The sequence below is a fragment of the Hyla sarda genome, chromosome 3 (genome assembly GCF_029499605.1).
Source record: "Hyla sarda isolate aHylSar1 chromosome 3, aHylSar1.hap1, whole genome shotgun sequence".
Classification (NCBI taxonomy): Eukaryota; Metazoa; Chordata; class Amphibia; order Anura; family Hylidae; genus Hyla; species Hyla sarda.
In genome coordinates this window covers 85,599,454-85,626,967 of record NC_079191.1, presented here as the reverse complement: position 1 = coordinate 85,626,967, position 27,514 = coordinate 85,599,454, and the positions used below count along the sequence as shown (strand labels likewise).

The window sequence follows — 27,514 nt, the reverse complement described above, 5'->3', positions numbered from 1 at the left end:
CAAGACTCCATTGCTGAATAAAAAGCATGGTGAAGCTCAATAATTTTTGTGTGTAGATTTGTCTCTATTTAAGCGCAGCGCTGCATCTAAGGCTATTTTTGCACCTTTTCGATTTACACTTTTTTTTTTTTTTACAAAGAGTGTACAGGCCAGCTGTTAAGGGTTAGTCTTGTGCAGTGGTAATGAATTTATCAACTGTGACGTTTGCAAAAAAAGTCATAAAACCGACCATAAAGTCTCAATTCTACACCAGCCCAGACCTAGTGTAGCTTTTTGGTGTATTTGAAGAGTGAAATTTCAGAAAATGTGTATCCTCCACGAAATTTTACAAATGCCCTGCGACCATTTAATAAATTTGGCGGAGTCACGAAAAAAAACACGCAAAAAAAAAATAAAAAATTAACTATAGCCCACACAACTTAGTAAATTCCCCTCATAGTGCAGTCAGATGAAAGCAAAATGGAACTGTTTGGATGTCATGAGACATTCTTGACAAAAATCTGCTGCCTACCAGGATGATGAAGGTGAAACCAGGGCGGACATTTCAGCATTGATCCCAAACACACAGCCAAGGAAACTCTCAAATGGTTTAAAAAAAGATAAAATAAAGCTGGGAGAATGGCCCAGACTTATATCACATTGAACCTCTATGGAAAGAACTGAAGATCATGATTCACAGAAGAGGTCCATGGAACTTTCAAGATTTGTAGACTGTTTGTAAGAATGGGCCAAAATCCCACAAGAGTAGCACATCCCACTAGTTGTTCCATACAGGAGGTGTCCTGAAGCCATCATTACCAACAGAGGCTTTTATACAAAGTATTAAATACCGTATTTTTCACCATATAAGACGCACTTTTTCTTCCCCAAAACTGGGGGGAAAAAGTCGGTGCGTCTTATACGGCGAATACACCCCTATCGCGGCGGTCCCTGTGGCCATCAACGGCCGGGACCCGCGGCTAATACAGGACATCACCGATTGCGGTGATGCCCTGTATTAACCCTTCAGACGCGGCAATCAAAGCTGACCGCCGCGTTTGAAGGGAAAGTGACACTAACCCGGCTGTGCAGTCGGGCTGTTCGGGACCGCTGCGATTTCACCGTGGCGGTCCCGAACAGCCCGACTGAATAGCCGGGCTAGTGCTTACAGGACACCGGGAGGGGCCTTACCTGCCTCCTCGGTGTCTTCTCCGTTCAGGGATCCCCTGTATGGCCGGCGCTCTCCTTCCTCGTCATCACACCGTCACGTATGTGGGTCGGCGTGCGTAACGACGTGATGGTGGCGACGGAGAGCGAGGATACCCGGCCGGCAGCAGAGACGTTCCGGAGCGACAGGGACAGCGATGGAGCGACATCCAGGGCAGCGGTGACGGGTCCGGAGCGGCGGGGACACGCGAGTATTACCTCCTATGCAGTGGTCTTCAATCTGCGGACCTCCAGATGTTGCAAAACTACAACTCCCAGCATGCCCGGACAGCCAACGGCTGTCCGGGCATGCTGGGAGTTGTAGTTTTGCAACATCTGGAGGTCTGCAGGTTGAAGACCACTATTGGGTTCAAAATCTTTATTTTTTTAGATTTTGCACCTATAAATTGGGTGCGTCTTATACGCCGGTGCGTCCTATAGGACGAAAAATACGGTAAATATCAGTTAGTGTGTTCAATACTTTTTCCCTGTGTAATTTCACATTATTACACATAACTTTTAAAAGGGGTACTCCACTGACAACATGCTATCCCCATCCACGCCTCCTCATGTCTATGGGAGGAGGCGTGGCGGCTTGCATCGCCAGTCATTGGGCATGGAGCAGAGTTTGCTCCGGGCACCAAATGACAGGGGATTGCAGGGGTCCAGCCACTGAGGATAGGGGATAAGATGTATAGGAGATAAGATATTTTCAGCGGAGTACCCCTTTAATTTCTGAGCTTATTTGTTTTGGTTTCTTTGTATGAATGGGTTACTTGGGTTGTTAAAGGGGTATTCTCGTGGAAAACTTTTCTTTTTTTAAATCAACTGGTGACAGAAAGTTAAACAGATTTGTAAATCACTTCTATTGAAAAATCTTAATCCTTCCAGTACTTTTTTGGGGCTGTATACAAAAGAGAAATCCAAAAAAGAAATGCATTTCCTCTGAGGTTATGACCACAGTGCTCTCTGCTGACCTCTGCTGTCCATTTTAGGAACTGTCCAGAGCAGGAGAAAATCCCCATAGCAAACATATGCTGCTCTGGACAGTTCCTAAAATGGACAGCAGAGGTCAGCAGAGAGCACTGTGGTCATGACATCAGAGGAAATGCATTTCTTTTTTGGATTTTTTAAGATTTAAGATTTTTTAATAGAAGTGATTTACAAATCTGTCTAACTTTCTGGCACCTGTTGATTTAAAAAAAAAAAAAAGTTTTCCACGGGAGTACCCCTTTAACAGCATCTGGTGACAATTTCATGCCAATAGCACCTTTGGAAATATATTTCGTTAGAAAAATGGTGACTTGTTCAATAATTTTTTTTTTTTTTTTACTGGTTGTAATTGTAATGCATTCCTGTTGAACAGAATAAAAATAAAAAATAAAAAAAAACAATGATGGACATTTATCAACGGGTTTAGTCAGGTTTTCTTTACTATAATTGTCAAAAAATTCTGGCGCAACTGCGACTACGTGTGTTTTCGTGCGACAAGTTGCATGAAGAACAAGAAAAGCAAGAAAATTCAAACTTGCTTACGTAGTACATTTTTCAAAATGTCTTTGCTTTAGTCGGGTATTTATCAACTGCGACAGTCGCAATTGCGCAAAAAGGTAAAAAATTGACAAAATTTACTCCAGCTCAAACATGGAGCAGAAAAAGCTACTACCAAAGTAAAAAAGGAAAAATTGATTACTTGAAAGAAAATTATCAACAGGCTGAAAGCAGTTAATAAATAAGTCGCACATAAGCAAAAAAAAAGTAAGGAAAAAATTACTAAAAAAGGAATACATAAGCAAACATTGATAAATGTCCCTCAATATTCCCAGAATACTTTTTTTAATTATGCAAATGGGAAGGCTTCTTTAACTTATTTCTACAATTTTTTTAATATTTCATGTAAAGGATGTCCAGATGTCACTTGATACATTATCACAGCTCTGTATAACTATTTATACTGCCATTGTTCGCAATGTAAATGTATAGCTCTGGAATACAGTCTGCAACAGAGTTAATGTGACAAATCTGTGAACCCAGCGTGTGTTGCCAAGATACAGTGCCCATAAAGTACCGCGCAAAACACAGAAACTACGTTTAATTGCTCTTCTGGCCAGAGCACTCAACACGGAACAAACGGATTTAAGATAAATGTATCTCAGATGTTGATCTCTGCAGTCACATTGGGGGGAGTGGGTGTTCGGCTAGAGAACCTTCACCTAAATAACACTTCAGAGGAGAGAACAGAAGTAAAGACGTTGTTTTATGCAGCTGAAATCGAGGCTGTAAATAATGAAAAGCGCTTCGGAATAATAAAAACTCTGTACACAATGGCCCTCATTTACTATTGCAAACCCAACATGTTTTGTGGGGTTGTGCGAGAGATTCTGATGCATTGCGACAGAAATTCTGTCTGCGCCAGAATGTGCGCCAGAATTGAAAAAAACCTGACTAAGGGTACGGATTTTTTAGCGGGTTTTCCCCTGCGTATTTGAAAGTGGGCGGGCTCTTCTCGGCTGTCCGCAGCAGATTTTCCACGGCGGAATGTACACTGCGGAAAATCGGCCGCAAGCCCCATTGAAGTCAGTAGGGACTGTGGCGGATTTTCCGCAGCGGAAATTCTGCAGCGGAAAATCTGCTGCGGACAGCCGAGAAGAGCCCGCCCACTTTCAAATACGCAGCGGAAAACCCGCGCGTGTGAACGTACCCTAACTCTCCATTTTACTGAGAAGATCCGAAAAAGGGGAATGGCCATTGGGGAAAGGGGCGCGGTCACTGAAAAGGGGCGTGTTCCCGACATTTTCACAAAAACCCAACATATTTACTAAGGTTTCCACAGAAAATGTGGTGGATTTGAGCTGAGGGAAACCCTACAGATCAGAAAAGCAAAGTGTAGGGAAAAGTGGAAAATGTAGGGAAACCTTAGTAAATACCGTGGAAAATAAATTGTAGGGAATTAAACCCCACAAAGAAACCTACACAACACTCTTAGTAAATAAGGGCCAATGTCAGTGTGTCCTGAAATACATCATTTTAGTCCAGACTGGACCATTATGTGTCAGGAAATATGGCTGCCAATTCACCACTGGACTTACGGTTAAGGTAAGTGCCTCTTCTCCGCTCTTTATGTCCCACAGTCTCGCTGTAGTGTCCATGCTTCCGGTGGCGACCAGACTACTTTGAGGGTTAAATGCAAGGCAAACCTGGAAAACAAAAAGAAGGTTGTATATCATGGAAACAGATCACATTGGTGTTTTCCAACCAGGGTGCCTCCGGCTGTTGCAAAACTACAACTCCCAGCATGCCCGGACAGCCAAAGGCTGTCCGGGCATGCTGGGATTTGTAGTTTTGCAACAGTTGGAGGCACCCTGGTAGGGAAAACACAGCATTTCATATTCACTATCGAAGAGGTCGATGTACAATAACCAGCACTAAAGAATACTTACTTACGGTAGGTTTCCCCAAAAAATGATTATTACCAATTTTTGTGAAAGAAGGGGTCGTTCTAAAGAGCTCACTGAATTCCAGCATGGTACTCTAATGGGCCAAACACACTACGGGTTTTTCACTCAGAATTTTCCCATTAACCTGGTGTTCAGCGCACAATACTGAAGTTCTACTATAAGGGGCCGGCTTCCGACCAAAGAACAAACATTCTTTTGAAGGAATTCTACACAGAAAAGCACCATGTGAATAGGACTTTGGATTGTAGGGGTTAAAGGGGTATTCCAGGAAAAAACTTTTTTTCATATATCAACTGGCTCCAGAAAGTTAAACAGATTTGTAAATTACTTCTATTAAAAAATCTTAATCCTTTCAGTACTTATGAGCTTCTGAAGTTAAGGTTGTTCTTTTCTGACTCAGTGTTCTCTGATGACACGTGTCTCGGGAAACGCCCAGTTTAGAAGAGGTTTGCTATGGGGATTTGCTTCTAAACTGGGCGTTTCCCAAGACACATGTCATCAGAGAGCACTTAGACAGAAAAGAACAACCTTAACTTCAGAAGCTCATAAATACTGAAAGGATTAAGATTTTTTAATAGAAATAATTTACAAATCTGTTTAACTTTCGGGAGCCAGTTGTTATATTAAAAAAAAAATTTCCTGGATAACCCCTTTAATTTCCACACACAAAAAAAAAAAATCCGTGCAAAATGAACCCTGAGGCTAGTACTCCACTGAGATTTTTGTCCTGCGATTTTTGTGGCATAAAAAGGCCAGAAAAAACGCCAGAAAAACTGCCACATTTTTTCCCTGCATTTTGGCTTTTTTTCTGGCGTTTTTACCTTTGTGTGGAATTTGCCTTTTCTGGCCCCTTTGGCGATTTGAAAATTCAGCCTCTGAGCCTGAAATTGCTGAAAAACGCCAAAAGTATTTAAAAAAACGCCAAACTGAATCTGGCATTTTGCAGTTTACTATTGACTTGCAGCTAACATCTGGACGCGGGGTTTTTTTCACTGAAAAAACGCTGTGCAGGAAAATTGGCATTTTTTTACGGCATTTTTGCAACAAAAAAAAAAACATTGGAGTTCCAGCCTGATTCCGGCCGGTACGGATCCATCGATGGAATTTCCGTAGTGTATATTGGCCCTAATAGGAGCCACTGCTGCAACATGTGAAATTTCTTTTCCCATCAGATGTGAGTGATGTTATCGAAAAGCCGAAGAGTTCAGGAACCAAATCAACAGTCTTTAGGCCTTGTTCACATGTTGAATTTTAACCGCGTTTTGTCAGGCTTTGTTGCCATTTTCTAAAAATCCGGGGAAAATATGACACTTTTTACAGTGTTTTGCACAACTGAGTTAAGATAGCACAATTTTTGCACCATTTTGAAAAATCACAAAAAAACAAAAAATACCCAATGAGTGTACACAGCCTCAGAGGAGGTGTATAACAACTACTATATATCCTGATCGCATAAAGATAGCTGCAGGAGTATACAGATAGAGCTTGGAGGGGAGGAATCGGTGAGCTTCATGGAGGGGATCTGATAGGTAGTTCACAGGATGTCAGCTGACCCAGGACAGACCACTTCCCCTGATATATTAAAGGGGAACTCTGGTGGAAAACTTTATTTTTATTTTTTTAAATCAACTGGTGCTAGAAAGTTAAACAGATTTGGAACACAGATTTCTTTTTGAAACACAGAGCTGTCTGCCGACATCACGAGCACAGTGCTCTCTGCTGACATCTCTGTCCATTTTAGGAACTGTCCAGAGCAGCATATGTTTTCTATGGGGATTTTCTTCTACTCTGGACAGTTCTTAAAATGGACAGAGATGTCAGCAAAGAGCACTGTGCTCGTGATGTCAGCAGAGAGCTCTGTGTTCCAAAAAGAAAAGAATTTCCTCTGTAGTATTCAGCAGCTAATAAGTACTGGAAGGATTAAGATTTTTTAATAGAAGTAATTTACAAATCTGTTTAACTTTCTGGCACCAGTTGATTTTAAAAAGTTTTCCACCGGAGTACCCCTTTAAGCACTGTGATTATTCTGTGGGTCAAGCTGTGGTCACATGACTCAGTTACAGTAATAAACCGCATAGCTGCAGCTGTGCTGGAATAAAACAGATGGTGCTGTAGGACTAGCGATGGTGAGTGTGCATGGTATAGGCAAAAAAAAAAAAAAACCAGAGTGCTTCTTTAAAGGATATTGACTTCTTTACACATTTATTGTTGCATATCCTTATCCAATGATTTATTTTAGATTGTGTGCCGCAACCTTTTTTTTTGATTTAATAAAATGATAAATGATATATCTTTATAAAGATATATTGTGTCCAGTAGTACTTTTTTTTCGTAGATTGTATGAGCTCTTAGATTGTAAAAGATGCTTTACACCTACTGCAGACATATTAGATGGAAAGTGCATCATGATCATTTTGGTTGTATAGGGAAATCACTCTGGGGTTGTGCATGAAAAACTAAGCCAAAAAAAAAACCAATGGCGTTTTGCATGACAGCAAAGTTGATGTCTTTTTTATTATTCCAACCTCCGGTTGTAGAAGGAGAGTAGGAATTGAGTAAATTGTCATAGTCAATACGCCTTTTGATATCAGCCCTATTATTATACATAAACTGTACTGTACTCAGGCTGAGCACTCTCCTAATCCTCTTATGTACTCCCAGAGTGTCTAGGCATCTTACCGAGGTGAGTTAATCTTCTAACACTACAATCTCTTCTATGGAATAAGCATTGGAATGTAATACTCTTAGAATCATTTTCCATCCTGGTGAGCAGTGATGCCATAGAGCACTAATAGGCCTGAAATAAGCTCCAGAATTAGCCCATTCAGCCCAATGCATACGTAATGTGCGGAAATGATGGATTCTGAATGGAAACGATTAACAACACAGCACACATTTTTATTATTATTATTATTATTATTTTAGTTACCAGTAATGTGTAAATGAATTTAAAGGGGTACTCCGATGCTCAGCGTTTGGAACAAACTCATGACGTCATGTTCCACCCCCTTAATGCAAGTCTATGGGAGGGGGCGTGACTATCGTCACGCCCCCTCCCATAGACTTGCATTAAGGGGGCGGGGCAGGACGTCATGAGGGGCGAGGCTATAACCTCACGAGCTGCTGGCGCCAGCTCCAGGATTCAGAACAGTTTGTTCTAAACGCTGAGCAGCGGAGTACCCCTTTAAGGTGCTTTGTGGGAGCCAAAATGACATTAGGAACATATAAGTTGTAAAGTGCACCTAAAATCTAAATCAGATATTTATAAAGAAGTGTTGAAAAATATTCTTGCAAACGTTCAATATTTTGGTATTAATATGAGCAAAACGCTAAAAAAAAATTCACAGCCGCCTACAGAGACTTCCAAAAATCTTGATGATCTTAGTGAAGATGAGTTGGAGGGGTTCCAAGAGGATATCAAGGTAATAAAAAGAAAGGTACAAAGGCAGAAGGATAGAAATAAAATCAAAGTGCAGGGTTTTTACAGTTTCTAGGCAAAATGTATTATGTTGCGTACATTACTTTGTGCAAGTGACAGGAGGCCCCTGGATCATGGAAAAAAAAGGGTAAAAAGATCACACACATGCCTACTCCAGCTGGTCACAAGAGTAGACTTGCGCAAAAATTTGTTTTGCGCAAGTAATAAATTGGGGTGCACTCCCCCTTTCTCAGATCTGGGAAAGGCGGTGTCCATCCTAAAAACGCATCATTGGTTCTTTTAATATTTTATTGTACTGTAAATAAACAAGTAAACTTTGGATTTGAACATTACTCCGGACTCGGAATCCATTTTTATTGGGATCAGAACAGTTTTTTTCTTCACCTCTGTACCAATATGACTCAGAACTGTAATACCGTACAACCTTCTGAGTCCTTAGAGCATTTCACATGTACTGCAAGATAATTCAGTTTACCTCTATGAATCTATACTAGGGATTATCAGATTTAGGTTATTCCTTATGGGGTTGTAAGAAATTAAACTAGATGTAGAAGATATTATAAAAAAATAAAAAAAAATAACCATTATTTATTATCATTATTATTATTTATTATTATTATATCATCTATTAAAAAAATTCTTAGCCGCCTACAGAGACATTTAGTTCCGAATGCTATGTGCGCGCTGCGGGGGTCGGCCACGCCCTCTTGTGCCTTCAGGCCATGCCCCCTCAATGCAAGTCTATGGGAGGGGGCGTGTTCCGAACACTGGCCAATGGAGTACCCTGACAGCCTGTTCACCTGCATTAAACCCAATATACTGGGTAATAGTGCAGGTGAACAGCATTACAATAATTGGTCACTTAATTGGTCAAGTATTGTCAGAGTTTATATATTCTTCTGCTGTGCACAATGGACGCAGTGAACTGCCCTGCTGCCTTTGCCTCCTTAATATTCCCCAATCTGCCCGCCCCTGTCATGAATATGTCAAAAAGCTCTCACATCCTAGTGACGTGAGAGTGAATACATTAGCATATTCATGACAGGGGCATGTGAGCTCTCTGAGCAGAGCGCAGGAGAGCAGAGAGCAGGAGGGTAGAGCACAGGAGGGAAGAGCGCAGGAGGGCAGAGCTCAGGAGGGCAGAGCGCAGGAGGGCAGAGCTCAGGAGGGCAGAGCGCAGGAGGGCAGAGCGCAGGAGGGCAGAGCGCAGGAGGGCAGAGCTCAGGAGGGCAGAGCGCAGGAGGGCAGAGCGCAGGCGCCAGCAGGTCCTTACGTTCTAGAGACGCGAGATGAATACATCTGCATATTCATAATGGGCCAGGAATATTAAGAAGGCAGGGGAGTATGGCAGGCCAGCTCCCTGCCTCCGATGCACACAGCAGCGCAATACCAAAAGAAGAATAAATGGACATAACTCTGGCAATACCAGACCAACTAAAGTAATTGACCACTCATGTTAAAATTGGGTTTAGTGCGGGTGAACAGCCTATCAGTTACTCTGTAAATCCCCCATTGCTCCAGCAGCTATGCTCTTAGTGGTCCCTGCCAGTATGGGGCAATGATGCTCCATTCTAGCACATGATGGCTGAAGCCAGTTTCAGGGAAAATATGTTATACATGCCAGCATTACTGCTGAGTCCAGTGACTAGATAAAATGGTCATGTGGATATATCACATGTCATCACTCCAGAAAAAAAAGATCATTGGGGACTGCTGGAGCATATGAATTATAAATGAGAGTAATGGTTCTTTTTTATTTTATGTTGTTTTTCTTCTTTTTTTTTTTTTTTTTGCAGCTAGTTTTACTTCTTAAAATCTTGGACAGCCTCTTTAATATCTTAGCTCAAGTACCTCCATATCAAAGGTAAAATGTGAGACAAATTTCAGTTCCTATACAGTAAATACAAGTTACTGCCACTTATGGAAAGTACATTGGTTTCCCAAATTGAGAAAACATTAATATAGCCATTTAATAAAACTGAATAGATGGTCAATATGTGTATGGTATTTGGGAATTAATTACAAGGTATATTAAAATCAATACTGGAAATATATGGCGAAAGAAGGAAAAAAAGGCTATGATATGACTTCAGTGTGTGTAACACGCATTGGCTCAGGGGACTCTTACAGACAGCTCAGTAATAAAGAAAAGACCTGCTTCACGATTCCTGGGGATATTCTGTCAGATCTTTACCGTGACTCAAAGGCTTTCTTAAAAAAGCTTGAGGTAAATGTCTTTGAATAGGGAAAGATTTTATTGACTCACGAATTTCATGTCTTCACCAATTATATTTGTAATAAAAATGTTTATTTCTATTTATAGAAACAGTTGTATGTAAGCAACTGGAAAAGCGGAAGCTGATGTACGTTGGAGCACATTGAGGTTGGCACTTGTGTAGAGGAAAAGTGGTGCAGTGGCTCATAGCAACCAATCAGATCGCTTCTTTCATTTTTTTAGTGGCCTTTTTAAAAATGAAAAAAGCGATCTGTTTGGTTGCTATGGGCAACTGCACCAATCTTCCTCTACACAGCTTTGGATAAATCTCTTCCACTGTGCCTATAACCTTTGGTGGTACTGGATGGCAATGCAGAGCAGCACGGTAGCTGACACTTTTGTGATTGACTCCGATATGGCTACATTAAAGCTCTGTTCACACTACTGTTTAAGGCTCCATTCACAGACTCCATTGATCGTTCTGTTCTGCATCACGGTGCGCTATTCGTATCGCCAAACGATAGACCCCATTATAAGTCAATGGGGTCTATCAGGCACAGAGGTTGTCTGTAGTTCAACATGTCTGGCACTGCAGCCACGGTTTGTACTGTACCTTCAAAGAGATTCTGCAGCAGCATCTGGGGTCTGTATTATAAGGAATAATATTGTCCTCTGTTTTATATGATTAAGAATATTATCCCTGTGTTCATATCACTTTTCTGTGGTACAAGAAATGATTGGGATACAATGCACGTGTAAGAAAGCAAAAGTACATTTAGGGATCACTATAAAACACTTACTATTTCTGCCGTGTGTCCCTTGAAGGTGTGATAACATTTCCCAGTCTCAGCACTCCATAACTTGCAGGTCTTATCAAAAGATCCAGTGGCAATTTTATCTCTGGTTGAAAAAGTGGAGATTTTACTCTCTTTACATTATTTTTTTTAAATAAACTTTTAGGTAAACACTTAAGAAGACATAAAAGCTCCTATATCTAATACCTATGTTTTCTAGAGGTAGACTAGAACACGTATGCTCCTACAATATGTAGATGTGTAGATTACAGTGAACAATTTGTCTCTTGCTAACTATTTGGCTGAGGGCCAGAACAAATTTTAGAATCAAATTTTTGCACTGCTTCAAATCATATACTGTATATATTCGAGTATAAGCCGAGTTTTTCAGCACGATTTTTCATGCCGAAAACGCCCCCCTCGGCTTATACTCGAGTGAACTCTCCGCCTGTCAATCCCTTCTCAGTGGTCTTCAACCTGCCGACCTCCAGATGTTGCAAAACTACAACTCCTACCGGACGGTCCCTGCAGCATAGATGGCCCGGACCAGCTCATCCTAACTTCACGCCGAGGGGAGGTGAGTACAAAACAAAAGGGGGGGGGGGGGCTGGATGATGACTAAGGCCGCAGTGGTCTTCAGACGTACCTGCGCATGAACGTCCCTGTGCGTCATCGTCAAGACAACGTCACTAGCCCGGGGCCAGCCAGGAGCAGAGAAGAGGGCCTCCCGGTGAAAATGGACAGCCCGGAACGACTATCCCTCCCACCGGACGGTCCCTGCAGCATAGGTGGGCCGGACCAGCTCACCCTTCCTTCCCACCGAGGGGAGGTGAGAAGAAAACTAAAGGGGGGGTCTGGATGATGACGAAGGCCGCAGTGGTCTTCAACCTGCGGACCTCCAGATGTTTCAAAACTACAACTCTCAGCATGCCCGGACAGCCGATGGCTGTCCGGGCATGCTGGGAGTTGTAGTTTTTCAACATCTGGAGGTCTGCAGGTTGAAGACCACTGATGAAGGGATTGACAGGCGGTGATGATGACGGGGGTCTGGATGATGACGGGGGTCTGGATGATTACATGGGGGGGATGATGCATTTCCCACCCTAGGCTTATAGTCGAGTTTTTGGGGTGAAATTAGGGGCCTCGGCTTCTATTCGGGTCGGCTTATATTCGAGTATATACGGTAAAATAAATAATGACGCAAAATAAAAAATAAAGAAAGTCTACAGTTTTGTTGTGTCTATAGCTTCTATACAGATTTTCAGGTCTTCACAATTACAGACTACAAAGAAACCTGTATAGTTGGATTGTGCAGTATCAATCCCTTTGATCTGCCCAATTTCTTGCAGAAGCAGGGGACAGATCTGCAGACAAATAGATCTGTATAGGAGCTGTAGATACAAAATTACTTTTCTCTCCTCGTTTTTGGTGCACTGATAACAATTGGTCTGCAACCGTGTACAGAAGTCTAAAATACCGTAATTTGCACAGAAGCTGAAGCAGGCACATGTGCATTGTTACTTTTTTTCTATTCCATAAATATGCATCCATTGTTTCATATGCATAAAAAGGGTTATCCATGACCTATCCTCATGATCATTGGAGGTCTGACATCCAGCCAATCTGGCCGATCAGTTGTTTGTAGGCGCCGCAACACTCGCTATCAGCAATTTCTGCAGTCTCCATTGTTGGCAGTTGCTATCACTGTATTTTTCGCAGCATCCCTGAGTTAACTTGTTGCCGTAGTCTGCTACTCACAATATGGTGACTGCATGTTACAAGTATACAGATATAATTATATTAAGTGTTCCAAACTTTTCCCCATGCATTTTCTTACCCATAGGGGTTATTAAACTGGATGGCATAGACCACATTTCGATGACCTTCCAAGGTATGTAGCTCCTCTCCAGACGCTGTGTCCCAGACTTTACATGTGCGATCATAACTTCCGGTAATAAAACTAAGTAAAAGAAGATGTGGTTAGGCTTTATTTATTTTGCATAGAACTCAGAGTATTTCATATAAATGGAGTTGTAGCAGTCTCCACAGAGACACAACTGTGCTGCATCAAATGTATTACAAAGTCTATGGGTTACTGTGACATGCAGATATGTTGTGTAGCCCTAGCCTAAGGCTGTGGTTTTTGTCTTCTACATCAATGTGTGGGCTGTTCCATAAATACGGGAATAATATACTATAGTTCCTGTAACTAGTAGACAAATACTGTTATTACAATGTAAGGTGAACAATGTTTATCCACTAGAATGGATGTGCTGAAATGTATTTTCTGCATGGTCAATAAACAGCAGCTAGTACCTGGAGATGTCGTCTCATACCCCCCATATGCCTCCTGGTAGAGGTATATCACCCTCCCTACTATATCTCACAAGTTCCCAGCAGTAGACAAGCAATTTATGTAGCCACAGCGTTCTCCATTTTGTAGGCAGGAAGGAAATGAAAACTGGTTATCGCTCACCCGCTGATCTGCATGTGTAGGGTAGTAATGGAACCAATTCTACATTCAATAAAGTAGTTCTTTTTGTGGCTGAAGGCATTACTATTATCCTAAATGGAAAGTGATTATATGCCATGTAAGGATGGCTGTATTACCATAAAATATGTTGAATAAAATACTAGGGATCGACCGATATTGATTTTTTAGGGCCGATACCGATAATCAGTGAACTTTGAGGCCTATAGCTGATAACGTATACTGATATTACGGTATAAGTTATCAGCTATTTCCCCCCCCCCCCCCCCCCGGCTCCACAGAAGCCGCTGCAGATCAATGATTTAAAGCGGGCGCTTTATTAATGAACTGCAGCGGCTTTTGCGGAGCCAGAGACCACCGCCGCCACCCGCTTCTCTCCCCCTGCCGGTCCTGAGTCCAACCACCGCTGCTGCTCCCCATCCCAGGTTTTATAATTACCTGTTCCCGGGGTCCGCGCTTCTTCTGGCTCCGGGGTCCGCACTACTTCCGACTCCGGCGGCGTCTTGAGCTGTCACTGTGCGCACTGACGGTGGCGTTGCGTTGAGGACGTCTCTCGTCATTGCGCAGCGCACAGCAATAGCGCAGGACGCCGCAGGAGCCAGAAGTAGCGCGGATCCCGGAGCCAGAAGTAGCATGGACCCCGTGAACAGGTAATTATAAAACCGGGGATTGGGAAGGCAATGGGGCAGCGGTGGCGGCGGTGTCTGGCCAGGGGGTCGGTGCATTATCGGCATAACGGTAAGGTAATTTGTCGATACCAATAATGTCCAAAATCGTGAATATCGGCCGATAATATCGGCCAAACCGATAATCGGTCTATCCCTATAAAATACTTTATGTACCAATTTTGTACAAATTTTTAGTCATTGACTATATTTACATCCACATGACCTTACAGGATTGATATTTAAGGCCCTATTCACACAGCGGGAATTCAATTGCAGCAGACTCCTGTTGTTTTTAATGGGATTCTGCTGCACTGTGCACACAGCAGAATTTCCACGACGGAAACATTCAGATTCTGGCCTTTGCAGAAAGAACTGACATGTCAATTCTTTCTGCGGAATCTGCTTGGAAATGCATTGTTGTCTACGGATATTTTCCAGGCAGATATTCTGCCGTATAAATGGGGCCTAAGAGGTGTTTAAGGAAAAGCCCATAGTTAACTTTGTGACACCAAATGCAATAAACCAATAAAAGCCTGCATACTTACCTTCCCCAGCTTTCCCGGAGCTGCAGTTGTCATATCTTCCGGTCGCTGCTCTTGTACAGAGCTTTTGTTGGTTTATAGTACAGGTTGCTATAGGGTTAACTATGACATTTTCCTAGAAAACATCTCAAAGTAGCCCTTTACACTCATTGTACCCCAATAAATGTTTTATATATACTTAAACAGATACTGTCTGGTGACTGTCTTATCCACCTTTATGTGTACTACTCTATTATTATGAAGAGCATTGGACCACTGTACAGATGTAGCACTTTTTATGTTTTGTGTTACCCGTTTCCTCCTTGCAGCAGGGCCTTCACTCTCATTGCCTCAACTGTTGGATAGTTTGTTACTATGTATTGTAACGTAAAGTTACTATGTGATACCCTGTATATTCTGAAGTGCTGTGCAATACTTGGGAGGAGATGGCGGGCAGACTATGGCCAGTTACTATTGTTTACGTCCTATCTGACTGCTCAATACAAAATAGTTCTGAATGCACAATCAACTGGATACGTTCCCAGTGCTCAAGTAAAGGCTCCTAATCTATATCAATAATTATGCTTGAACTCCGTAATTATTGGTATTCACCAGAAACACTGGTTTGCCTCTGAGGGTATTATAAACCTTCACATGCCACAGCAGCCTTTTCAACTATCAAACACCTATAAAACAGACAGTAGAAAATCAAACTTTATTCAAAAGTTGCCACAACAGTACAAAAGATAAGGACCCCACCCCTAAAAACATCCCACCCTTAAAACACATATACCCCAAACACAGGCAGGAATGACCCCTTAGAATATACTGCAACAAATGCCCAATGTGCACCAATATTCTCAGTTGTACATAATGCAACGCTGTTTGGATTCACCAATTATAATTACCTGATTGTGGCAGGGTGTACACCGGAATACCGGAATGTCGCAATCAGGTAATTATAATTGGAAAATCCATACAGCATTGCATTATGTACAACTGAGAATATTGGCGCACATTGGGCATTTGTTGCGGTATATTCTGATGGCTTTTCCTGCCTGTGTTTGGGGTATGTGTTTTAAGGGTGGGGTGTTTTTAGGGATGGGGTCCTTGTCTTTTTTACTGTTGAGGCAACTTTTGAATAAAGTTAGATTTTTTACTGTCAGTTTTGTAGGTGGTTGTTATATGATATCTGACATAGTCCTGGTTTGTAGGTTATAGCCTTTTCAACTATACTAAGCCTTTCTCACCAAGACAAAGCACCAAATACATACAGTAAGTGGTTGGATGGTTTTACAATGGCACTTACTTCTTATAGTCTACCAGGAAACCATGTGGCAGAGGAAAGTACATTTTCATATGTATATTCTCCACAGATGTGTCTTCATACATTAAAGGGGTTGTACAGTGAAAGAAAACGTAACCACCGCATAGGGTTAAGTGTTATATCCGGGGTATCCCCCCTGATGTCTGGAACAGGACCCCGGCTCCCTGAGAGGAGCGCATACTGCAGATGGCATGTGCTGCTTTCATTTTTATGATAGTGCATAATATGCATGAATGCTATACTCAGGTTTCTTGGGCACTCTGTAGATTGCAGGGGTCCGACTGCTGTGGATAAGGGATAAGTTGTCTTTCACTGGACAACCTCTTTAAATTGTTGCTTCACCCTCCTTACTTTATGCTACAGTGTATAATAGCCTTCAAGGTGTTATCCAGAAATAGATAAACAGAGCTAATTTCTTATAATAACAGTACAAACCCTGTCAAGTTGTGTGTTGTATTACAACTAGGGTCCATACACTTTAATGGAACTTAGCAGCTAAATGGTAGAAAATTCATAATCAAGACTATTTTGAAAGTTATAAATCAACTGAAATCTACCAATGAGGTCACAAATATATGCACGTTAGGCTAAATATTTACTTTTATTAGAGATTACAATAAAAGAAAGACAATGCCTCACAATAAAGTGCTCAAAAAGTGTAAAATCATATATAGCACTAATTAATGAACACAAATCCAGGGGAGGGGTGTAGGGTACAGGTGAATAACCTGACCTAACCAACCCTACCTGGTCTAACCCCTTGCCCTCACTACAATACGTGTGGACAGGGAATAGGGATAGAAGCAATAACCATAAAAAAAATCACACATACATTGAAAATTAACAGTAGAATGACATAATATGTATATACTCTTAATCCTAATAACCTACGCGTTTCACCCTAACTTATAGTTTGGGGTTCATCAGGGCTCGGAGGAGCAGTCAACATACCACTACAGATAATAATCAATAAAACACTATATGCAGAAATTATAATGAAACAAAAAGTGAAGCACACGTGACACAGAAGCGTAATAACTGCACGATAATGCTGAGTCTATGATGAATAGAATGGATGGAAATAGATAAATCCCTCCACACAGGCCACAGTTGTAGGAATGTGAATCCTTGATTATACTATGAGTAGATGAAACAATACGTTCCTTGCCCAGAGTAGATACTGTAAAGATAATAAATCGTAAAAAAAAAAAAACCCTGTCAATGTCCCTTAATAGCCTGATGAAGAACACATGGCTAAAAAGAAAAGATAATTGTATACCTCCAAATAAAATAAAGTATACACAAGGTGGCCAGATGTTGTACTGTGGGTACATCAAGTAGGAAGTCACTGTTCGCAGGATCCTAGGTTACTGATAATGCTGGAGCCTAATAAATGAACCATAGATAACCCAGATAAGAATATCATAAATCCATAACAGTACCAATTACCATGAAGGAAAATGATGAACCAGCCTTACCCTTGTTTATTAAATAGTCCACTATGACCCGATGGCTGGTGTGACACACAAAAAACAAAGATGTAATATATTGGGTCATAAATACTATGAAGACATAAACATGGAAATATGTCACTGTCTAAGCTATGTGGACATTGATATAGCAATTAATACTATAATACACAGAAAGCGGGCAAATACATGGTAAGCCTTACCCCCTGGAAAGATGGTGCAATAAGCCGGATATAATCCAGATGGAGGATTAGTGAGTTAGATACAATTCCAGAGGGCACTAAATGCAAAATAGAACGCCATGTGACCAACTACATAAGCACCTATTAACGTTGTCCCTAAAAAAATATATAATACATAATGCTTACCCTGATAAGGGATGCATGGAGCATCAGACGACCGAAGATAAATAGAAAATTCAATGATGCAGGTGCCTGGTGCCACCTCCCTAATATGGAGGCTTACAGGAGACGGTAAACTCAGAAAGAGTATCATGGGAGGGGAAGTGGTCACTATATGTAAAAATCATATTATGTATAAACAAAACGGAGCTGATGTTACACTTACCTCAGTCCCTGGCGTCTCTTATATGGACTCAGCGTGCGGCATAAACATTGGAAGCCGCGGGTTTATTTAAATGGCCGTGGGACCGGAGGCGGAAATGACCGTGAATGAGTCACCGCGCATGTCCGATGTTGTTGGAACGCAGTGCGCTTCAAACGGAGCGTTCATAATCCAACGGGGACCAAAGCGAGGCTTGGATGTAATGCGTGTTACCCCGCGCATGCGCCCTTGACTGGGCACCGAGTAAGCCAGTATGTGGAACGTATTGGAGGCTGAAAACTTAGCTCATAGCCAAAGGATAATGTACATATATCAAAATTATATATACTGGGATTGGGTATATGTGGAAATACTGATAAATAATAATAAAATGATAACATAAGATTAAGCAAACAATTTGAAAATATAATGATAAATAGATGGCAGGTGAGTATGGACATTAGATCAAATGAAAAAAGTATTTGACAATAAAGGTAGGAAATATCAAGAGGTTGATCCTCAATAGGAAATGTCACTGTCACCCCTTATGGTCTTAATGAACAACTGTCCTTTTATCTAATACAATTTACCGATTTGATGACCTATTGAGGATCAACCACTTGATATTTCCTACCTTTATTGTCAAATACTTTTTTCATTTGATCTAATGTCCATACTCACCTGCCATCTATTTATCATTATATTTTCAAATTGTTTGCTTAACTCTATCTTATGTTATCATTTTATTATTATTTATCAGTATTTCCACATATACCCAATCCCAGTATATATAATTTTGATATATGTACATTATCCTTGGGCTATGAGCTAAGTTTTCAGCCTCCAATACGTTCCGCATACTGGATTACTCGGTGCCCAGTCAAGGGCGCATGCGTGGGGTGACACGCATTACATCCAAGCCTCGCTTTGGTCCCCGTTGGATTACGAACGCTCCGTTTGAAGTGCACTGCCTTCCAACAACATCGGACATGCGCGGTGACTCATTCACTGTCATTTCCGCCTCCGGTCCCACGGCCATTTAAATGGACCCGCGGCTTCCAATGTTTATGCCGCACGCTGAGTCCATATAAGAGACGCCAGGGACTGAGGTAAGTGTAACATCAGCTCCGTTTTGTTTATACATAATATGATTTTTACATATAGTGACCACTTCCCCTCCCATGATACTCTTTCTGAGTTTACCGTCTCCTGTAAGCCTCCATATTAGGGAGGTGGCACCAGGCACCTGCATCATTGAATTTTCTATTTATCTTCGGTCGTCTGATGCTCCATGCATCCCTTATCAGGGTAAGCATTATGTATTATATATTTTTTTAGGGACAACGTTAATAGGTGCTTATGTAGTTGGTCACATGGCGTTCTATTTTGCATTTAGTGCCCTCTGGAATTGTATCTAACTCACTAATCCTCCATCTGGATTATATCCGGCTTATTGCACCATCTTTCCAGGGGGTAAGGCTTACCATGTATTTGCCCGCTTTCTGTGTATTATAGTATTAATTGCTATATCAATGTCCACATAGCTTAGACAGTGACATATTTCCATGTTTATGTCTTCATAGTATTTATGACCCAATATATTACATCTTTGTTTTTTGTGTGTCACACCAGCCATCGGGTCATAGTGGACTATTTAATAAACAAGGGTAAGGCTGGTTCATCATTTTCCTTCATGGTAATTGGTACTGTTATGGATTTATGATATTCTTATCTGGGTTATCTATGGTTCATTTATTAGGCTCCAGCATTATCAGTAACCTAGGATCCTGCGAACAGTGACTTCCTACTTGATGTACCCACAGTACAACATCTGGCCACCTTGTGTATATTTATTTTATTTGGAGGTATACAATTATCTTTTCTTTTTAGCCATGTGTTCTTCATCAGGCTAATTATGGGACATTGACAGTTTTTTTTTTTTTTTTACGATTTATTATCTTTACAGTATCTACTCTGGGCAAGGAACATATTGTTTCATCTACTCATAGTATAATCAAGGATTCACATTCCTACAACTGTGGCCTGTGTGGAGGGATTTATCTATTTCCATCCATTCTATTCATCATAGACTCAGCATTATCGTGCAGTTATTACGCTTCTGTGTCACGTGTGCTTCACTTTTTGTTTCATTATAATTTCTGCATATAGTGTTTTATTGATTATTATCTGTAGTGGTATGTTGACTGCTCCTCCGAGCCCTGATGAATCCCAAACTATAAGTTAGGGTGAAACGCGTAGGTTATTAGGAGTAAGAGTATATACATATTATGTCATTCTATGTTAATTTTCAATGTATGTGTGATTTCTTTTATGGTTATCGCTTCTATCCCTATTCCCTGTCCACACGTATTGTAGTGAGGGCAAGGGGTTAGACGAGGTAGGGTTGGTTAGGTCAGGTTATTCACCTGTACCCTACACCCCTCCCCTGGATTTGTGTTCATTATTTAGTGCTATATATGATTTGACACTTTTTGAGCACTTTATTGTGAGGCATTGTCTTTCTTTTATTGTAATCTCTAATAAAAATAAATATTTTAGCCTAACGTGCATATATTTGTGGCCTCATTGGTAGATTTCAGTTGATTTATTACTTTACCAATTATCTCCAAGGGCGTGTACATCATTGGTTGAAGGACCATATATTTTTTCTTCTTGGCTTTTTGTATTTTGAAAGTTGCTTAATTTTGTATCCAGGAAACAAATCAATAATAAAAAAGCAGTGCAAAAGTGTCTATAGGTTTTGAGTCAATGAGCTGGTACCAGACATACTGAAACCTAAAAAAACATAAACGTCCACACGTGGATTTTCTGCAAGGAATTTACATGCGGAAAATCCATAGCTCCTACTTACAGCTCTATGTGATGGCTCTAGCATCCGGAGGCCATGTAACCTGAGAGGAGGGCCCAAGGAAGAACTCAGTGGAAAAAGCTTTAAGCACTTATTATGAAGGATCCACCTCCTGGACACTTAGTATAGGAGTCCTTGGTATATTACAATATGCTTTTTTTGTCCATGTAGCCTACTTTATGTTTTACAGCCTATCCCTCCTCTCTACATGGAACTCTAAGCAGTTTTGAAGGCTTAGCACTGCCGACAGGTTCCCAAAAAAGACAATAACTGATCATCTGGACCTCCAATTTCAGCTTTTCTTAGAATATATACATATTAATCATTGGCTGGTCAAACATTTACCTTACTTCAGCACTTCTTACCTGGATCCAGATTTGTTAAATGCCACATTTGTCAAAGGCAAAATATGAGCTCTGAGCACCTGAAAGGATAAAGAAAAAAAAAAACAGCTTATTAAAGCAGAGCTGGCACAATAAAGATATGTGAAAAGATACAGTACGGGCAACCATTGTGTGGGAAGACTGGCTTCTCTTATAGATATGAGCAGTATGATGAATGAACTCCATGTTATTGGTTGGATCTCTATCAAGCATCTATCTCCTGTGCATGGAGGTCAGTGACCACGGCACTTTAATGAGGAATGCATAAAAAACTTTACATAGGATGGTGAATTATACATCCTCAGTTTTCCATATTTCATGAAAAGTACATATATATATATATACACACACACAATACTGCCCTGTCAAGAACTACTTTACAAACGGCCTTCAAACATAAAACACTGCACATAATGACACTACATCACAATAGCAGCTGCTGAATTGAGTAATGTCAATATTACTGCTCTGAAGCTCTATATCCGCGTTTCCCAAACAGTGTGCCTCCAGCTGTTGAAAAACTACAACTCCAAGCATGCCCGGACAGCCTTTGGCTGTCCGGGCATGCTGAGAGTTGTAGTTTTGCAATAGCTGGAGGCACACTGGTTGGAAAACACTGCTCTATAAGATGGGGCCAATGGTCCCAGGGTTAAATATCCCAGTTTTTCTCTTACACAGTTTGATAAATATGAGCCAAAGTGTCTAAAATCGTGCTGAAAAACACGGCTTATACTCGAGTATATACGGTATACACAGCAGGACAGACATTCTGTATTCTGTAACTGGTGGAATTAATATTTCGTCAGCATAATTGTCACTACAATATTATTCCTGAAACGGATTTTACTGTCGTTTTGATCAGCAGGATAAAGCCAATATAAAATGTAGCATTTCCCGTACTTCCAATTATACTCGCAGCACAATACATCTGGCTCTATTCCCAGAATATACATTCTTTTCCCAGAATATATCATATACCACACAAGCATTGTTCCCCTGTTAGAATTCTGTATTGCCATATCTCAGATGTGTCCCCATACAGAATTTTTAAAGCTATTCTTAGAGGGAACCTGTCATGTTAAAGATGCAGTCTAATCTGCAGGCATCATGTGATAGAGCAAGAGAAGAGATTTATATACAGTTTGTGGGAAAAGTTCCAAGATAACTACAGTAGTCCCTCAAGTTACAATACTAATCGGTTACAGGATGACCATTGTATGTTGAAACCATTGTATGTTGAGACCATAACTCTGTGGAAACCTTGTAATTTGTTCTGAAGCCCCAAAATGTCATCCAAAAATAGGAAAAAGTGAGGATTTAAAAAAAAAAAAGTAGATAACTAATACAGATAAAGCAAGATCGTACATATAACAGTAAGAAAGATCTGCTGGGAGCTGTAATCACTGTCTATGTCAGTGTTTCCCAACCAGGATGCCGCCAGCGGTTGCAAAACTACAACTTCCAGCATGCCCGGACAGCCAACGGCTGTCCTGGCATGCTGGGAGTTGTAATTTTGCAACAACTGGAGACACCCTGGTTGGGAAACAATGGTTTATGTAGAGGACAGGAGCTTCTTCAGGGTCCTATACAGTACACACAGTGTCCCAAATGGAGCCGCCCTTACTTGGTATCCAAAGGAGCAGCTAACCCTGGCACAGGTAAGGAGTAGTACAGAACTTGTAGTTCCTCCCTGTACTGTAGGAGGCGCTACCAGACACCAGTCAGTGCAGGAACTTCAGTAATAGAGGTGATTTACCAGTAAAATGCCCATTCTGATTGGTCAGTTCCTCCAGTTGTGACAGGTATCACAGGTCTGGACTGTCTGTAGCATTGTATGTTGAGTCTGGTTTCAAGTTACGATGGCCCAGAAAAAAACATTGTATGTTGAAACTATTGTATGTTGAGGCCATTGTAAGTTGAGGGATCACTGTACTAGAAATATAAACTAGTATTTATATAAATCACTGCTTCTTCTGGGTTAAATAGTCATGTGGGCGGTCCTACTCTGTGACTGACAGCTCTATCTTTAGGCACAATTGTACACAGATTTCTGTCAGGCACTGAGTATGCCCGCCCACAAGACTACTTACAGAATACAGAATGAGCTGATACTTTCATGAATAAATAACGTTATCCTGGAACTTTTCCCACAAAACTATATATCAGTCTCCTAGGCCCCTCCTGCTCTATAAAGAGGTTGCCTTCAGGTTGGACTGCATATAAAGGGACCTGTCAACATGACCAGTTCTTTATAGAGAAGTCACAAACGTATAATTCGGTGAATTAAAAAATGATCTCTTAGCCTGTCAATGTGGGGGCCACAAAAGATGACTTGGCCCTAATTCCTTAGAAATTAGGAAACAGTGAAAAGAGTTGATACTTTATTTTTCTAAAAAGCAGAGCAGTCATCTCATTACAAGGGTGCGTTCACACGGAGTAATTCAGGAGAAATTTACTCGAGTAATTCCTCTTGAATTCTCCGCTCCAAATTAATGCCCATCTCCTCTGCCCATTAACTTTAATGTTATTTCCGCTGTCCTGTTCACACTGCGGAAATTCTGCTAGCAGAATTCCGACGCTGAATTCCGTTCCGCTTGAAGAAAGAACATGTTCATTCTTCAAGCGGAATCCGCGAGCAGAAATCAATTGAAGTCAATGGTAAAAAAAAATTCCGCTCGACATCATTTTCGCAATTTGCACGGAAATGGCTGAAAAACGCTTCACTTCTTTCTCCCCCATGTCCGCGCGCAATTCAGTGCAAATTGCACGCGAATTTCCCGCGAAAATAACATTCTTTTTCCGCCCGTAAATTTTTCGGGGTGAAGTACTCTTCATTTACTCCGTGTGAACGCACCCTAAAGGGGATCAGAAATGACTTTATGTTGTGCCAATTGAGGACATCAGGAGGCAGCGGAGGTTTACATGTACATAATCTGCTGTGATTTATGCAGTGGATTTAGCGATTTATTAATATTCATTACTTTTGCAGCAGAATAAAGTGTATCTGTCACTTGAAAAACTTTTGACATGTCTTAGAGACATGTCAAAGTTTTGATTGGTCGGAGACTGAGTGTTCAGACCACGACCGAGTCAGGAGAAGAGCGTGTGTCTGAACTGGACGCACAACCGAGACAAACCCATACATTTGTATTGTCTCGGTCATATGCCACAGAGCCAGAAGTGAAGCCGCATAGTATGGACTTCTCCTGGATCATTCTCCTGATCCCACCGATCAGGAAGACGAGCTAGGAGAAGTCCATGAACACTCAGACCCCAATCAATCAAAACCTGAAAACTGTTTGGTACTGTACTGTACACTAAACCCAGAAATGAATGATAAAGGTATACAGGAGATATTCTTGCCCCCACTATTTGTCTGCAGGGCTTTCTCCATGTTATTTAATCAGACAGGCTCATAGAATTCCTGAAGGGAAACACAAGAGTTAATTATCTGCTGATTGCCCGATGACTGGAGATACCGACCGGCAAGCCCCCTCCATTCATGTCTATGGGAGGTGGCGTTACGGCTATTTACTTGCCATCACGCCCCCTCCCATATATATGAATGGAGGGGCGTGACGTGACGTGGAACCTGCAAGCTTCAGAGTTATGGATGGTGTCACTGCCAGCGGGACCCCTGCGATCTAACATCTCGGCAATGCTCTGAAGCCCCATAGAGTATAAATAGAACACTACCCGCATTTATAAAGTGTCCTCCATTCATTAATACCTGTTATTAATAACAAAGTAAAAACAAAAGGAAAAATAGCCAGCACAACAACCTAATACACAGGTGCCCGCTGCTGTGGCAAATACAAAATGTACATACAAGAAAGGGGGGACACATTTTGATCAAAAAGTGCGCTGAGAGCCTCCATTTTTTGACCTAGAGTGCTGTTGCAACTTTCTTGTATGTACATGTTATTAATAACAGCTTGTTATCCTTTATCCTATGGATTGCGGATAATGTCTTGAGACAGAGATCCCCATTTATAGTACACAGGTTGCAGCCTTTACTTGCTATTTATGTCTGGTTAGATCCAGTATCTAGTAGCTTTCTATGGCTTTTTTTCAAGTTATGCATTAAGCACAAACTATATGAGGATGATATGGTTGATCTCATGACAATCTTTTATTATTAAAGGGGTACTCCGGTGGAAAACATTATTATTATTTTTTTTTTATTAAACTGGTGCCAAAAAGTTAAACAGGTTTCTAAATGACCTCTATATAAAAATCTTAACCCTTCCAGAACTTATCAGCTGCTCTATGCTCCGAAGGAAGTTCTTTTCTTTTTGAATTTCCTTTCTGTCTGACCACAGTGCTCTCTGCTGACACCTCTATCCATATCAGGAACTGTTCAGAGCAGGATAGGCTTGCTATGGGGATTTGCTTCTGCTCTGGACAGTTCCTGACATGGACAGAGGTGTCAGCAGAGAGCACTGTGGTCAGACAGAAAAGATATTCAAAAAGAAAAGAACTTCCTGTGGAGCATACAGCAGCTGATAAGTACTGGAAGGATTAAGATTTTTTTAATAGAAGCAATTCACAAACCTGTATAACTTTCTGGCACCAGTTGATTTGAAAAAAAAAAAAATGTTTTCCACCGGAGTACCCCTTTAAGGCTGCCGGTAAATGCATTATTAAAGGACACATATTGATTGTTGATCTATGTACTGCCTGGTGCCCTGAGCTATACAAGCGCTGCTAAAAATGACTCGCATAGCAATTGGGGAGAGCTTGTCACAGAAACAAATGAGAACTTTCAGGTTACTACATTTAACTTGCTTGAGGAATAGTAAGGGGAAAAAAGAAATAGTTTAAAAGAAAAACAGTTTCCATAGGTCATAAGTGAACACATTTCTCACCGTAACCTTAAATGTATGAAAAGTTTCCACTGTGCATGACATTACAATGGTGAGAAGATGTATTATATATGTAACACCACATACACCATGGGGGAGATTTATGATTTGTGGCTGTGTGCAGTAATTCCTCCTGACCTTTTTTTTGTTTTTGCTGTTTTTGGCTTACTTGAGGCAAACTAATCAACAAGGTACAGACTTTGACACATTTTTTGAATAAGAAAAGTCACCTCAGAACTTGCTGTAGGATGGTACTTTTCTAAGGCAAGAGGCAAACATGATATGACTTTCATTTTTTTTTTCGTTTTTTTTTTTACCATTTTGCGCCTTTTTCAAAATGGTGCTTATGTTAAATATCTGCAATGTCAATAATGATTCACTTAGGCAAGATCGCAGCCGCCATAATACACTAAATAATTATAATAAATTATTAATAATTGAAACAGACTAGAAAAAAAACATAGAATGTGTTTTTGTATCTAGTTTTAATTAAGAACAAAAAAATCTAGTTAACACATTCCTTTTAACCCCCAACATTAAAGAGGTACTCCACCCCTAAACATCTTATCTCCTATCCAAAGCATAGGGGATAAGATGTCTGATCGCGGGGGGTCCCGCTGTTGGAGACCCCCGCAATATAGCATGCGGCACCCACCTGTTACTGCTCCGGAAGTGCTGGAGGGTCTGGGTCCCGACCACAGGAACGGAAGATCGTGACGTCACGACTTTACCCCGTGTGATGTCCCGCCCCCTCAATGCAAGTCTATGGGAGGGGGCGTGACGGCCTCCTATTGACTTGCACTGAGGGGGTGGGGTCTGACGTCACACGGGGGTGGAGTCGTGATGTCACGATATCCCGGCCCCGTAGTCGCAATGCTTCAAACTCTGAGCCTCCAGCGCTGGTGTGCATCTCACACAGGTGGTTGATGCATGAGAGATCGCGGGAGGTCCCCAGCGACAGGACCCCCGCAATCAGACATCTTATCCCCTATCCTTTGGATAGGGGATAAGATGTAATAGGGCCGGAGTACCCCTTTAAAGCAAATAAGGGGCATATTTTAGTGGCTTTACACCACTTTAATGTTATAAATTTTGCGCAATTGCATTTTTTTTTGCACGTTTTTCGGTAGAACATCTTTCAAAGTTCTCTACTGTTTGGTGCACTGCACACCACTTTTTGCAGTGAAGCTGTATTTATTATTTGCGCAAATTAAATTTAGAAGTGTTTTTTTTTTTTTCTTTGCGCAAACCTACACCACCTAATAGGACAGGTACAAATGTGTGAGA

At 41.1% G+C, this 27,514-nt stretch overlaps 1 protein-coding gene across 1 annotated transcript in view; it reads right to left on the bottom strand.

Annotated features, from left to right (window-relative positions):
* Positions 1–27,514, bottom strand: part of DAW1 (dynein assembly factor with WD repeats 1) — a 56,777-nt gene that overhangs the window by 16,934 nt on the left and 12,329 nt on the right. Inside the window, exons 4-7 of the mRNA XM_056564536.1 lie at positions 21,345–21,403; positions 12,929–13,051; positions 11,098–11,197; positions 4,275–4,382 (exon numbers count right to left, since the gene is read on the bottom strand). Of these exons, the coding sequence (XP_056420511.1) occupies positions 4,275–4,382; positions 11,098–11,197; positions 12,929–13,051; positions 21,345–21,403 (390 nt within the window). The remainder of the gene's footprint in view (positions 1–4,274; positions 4,383–11,097; positions 11,198–12,928; positions 13,052–21,344; positions 21,404–27,514) is intronic.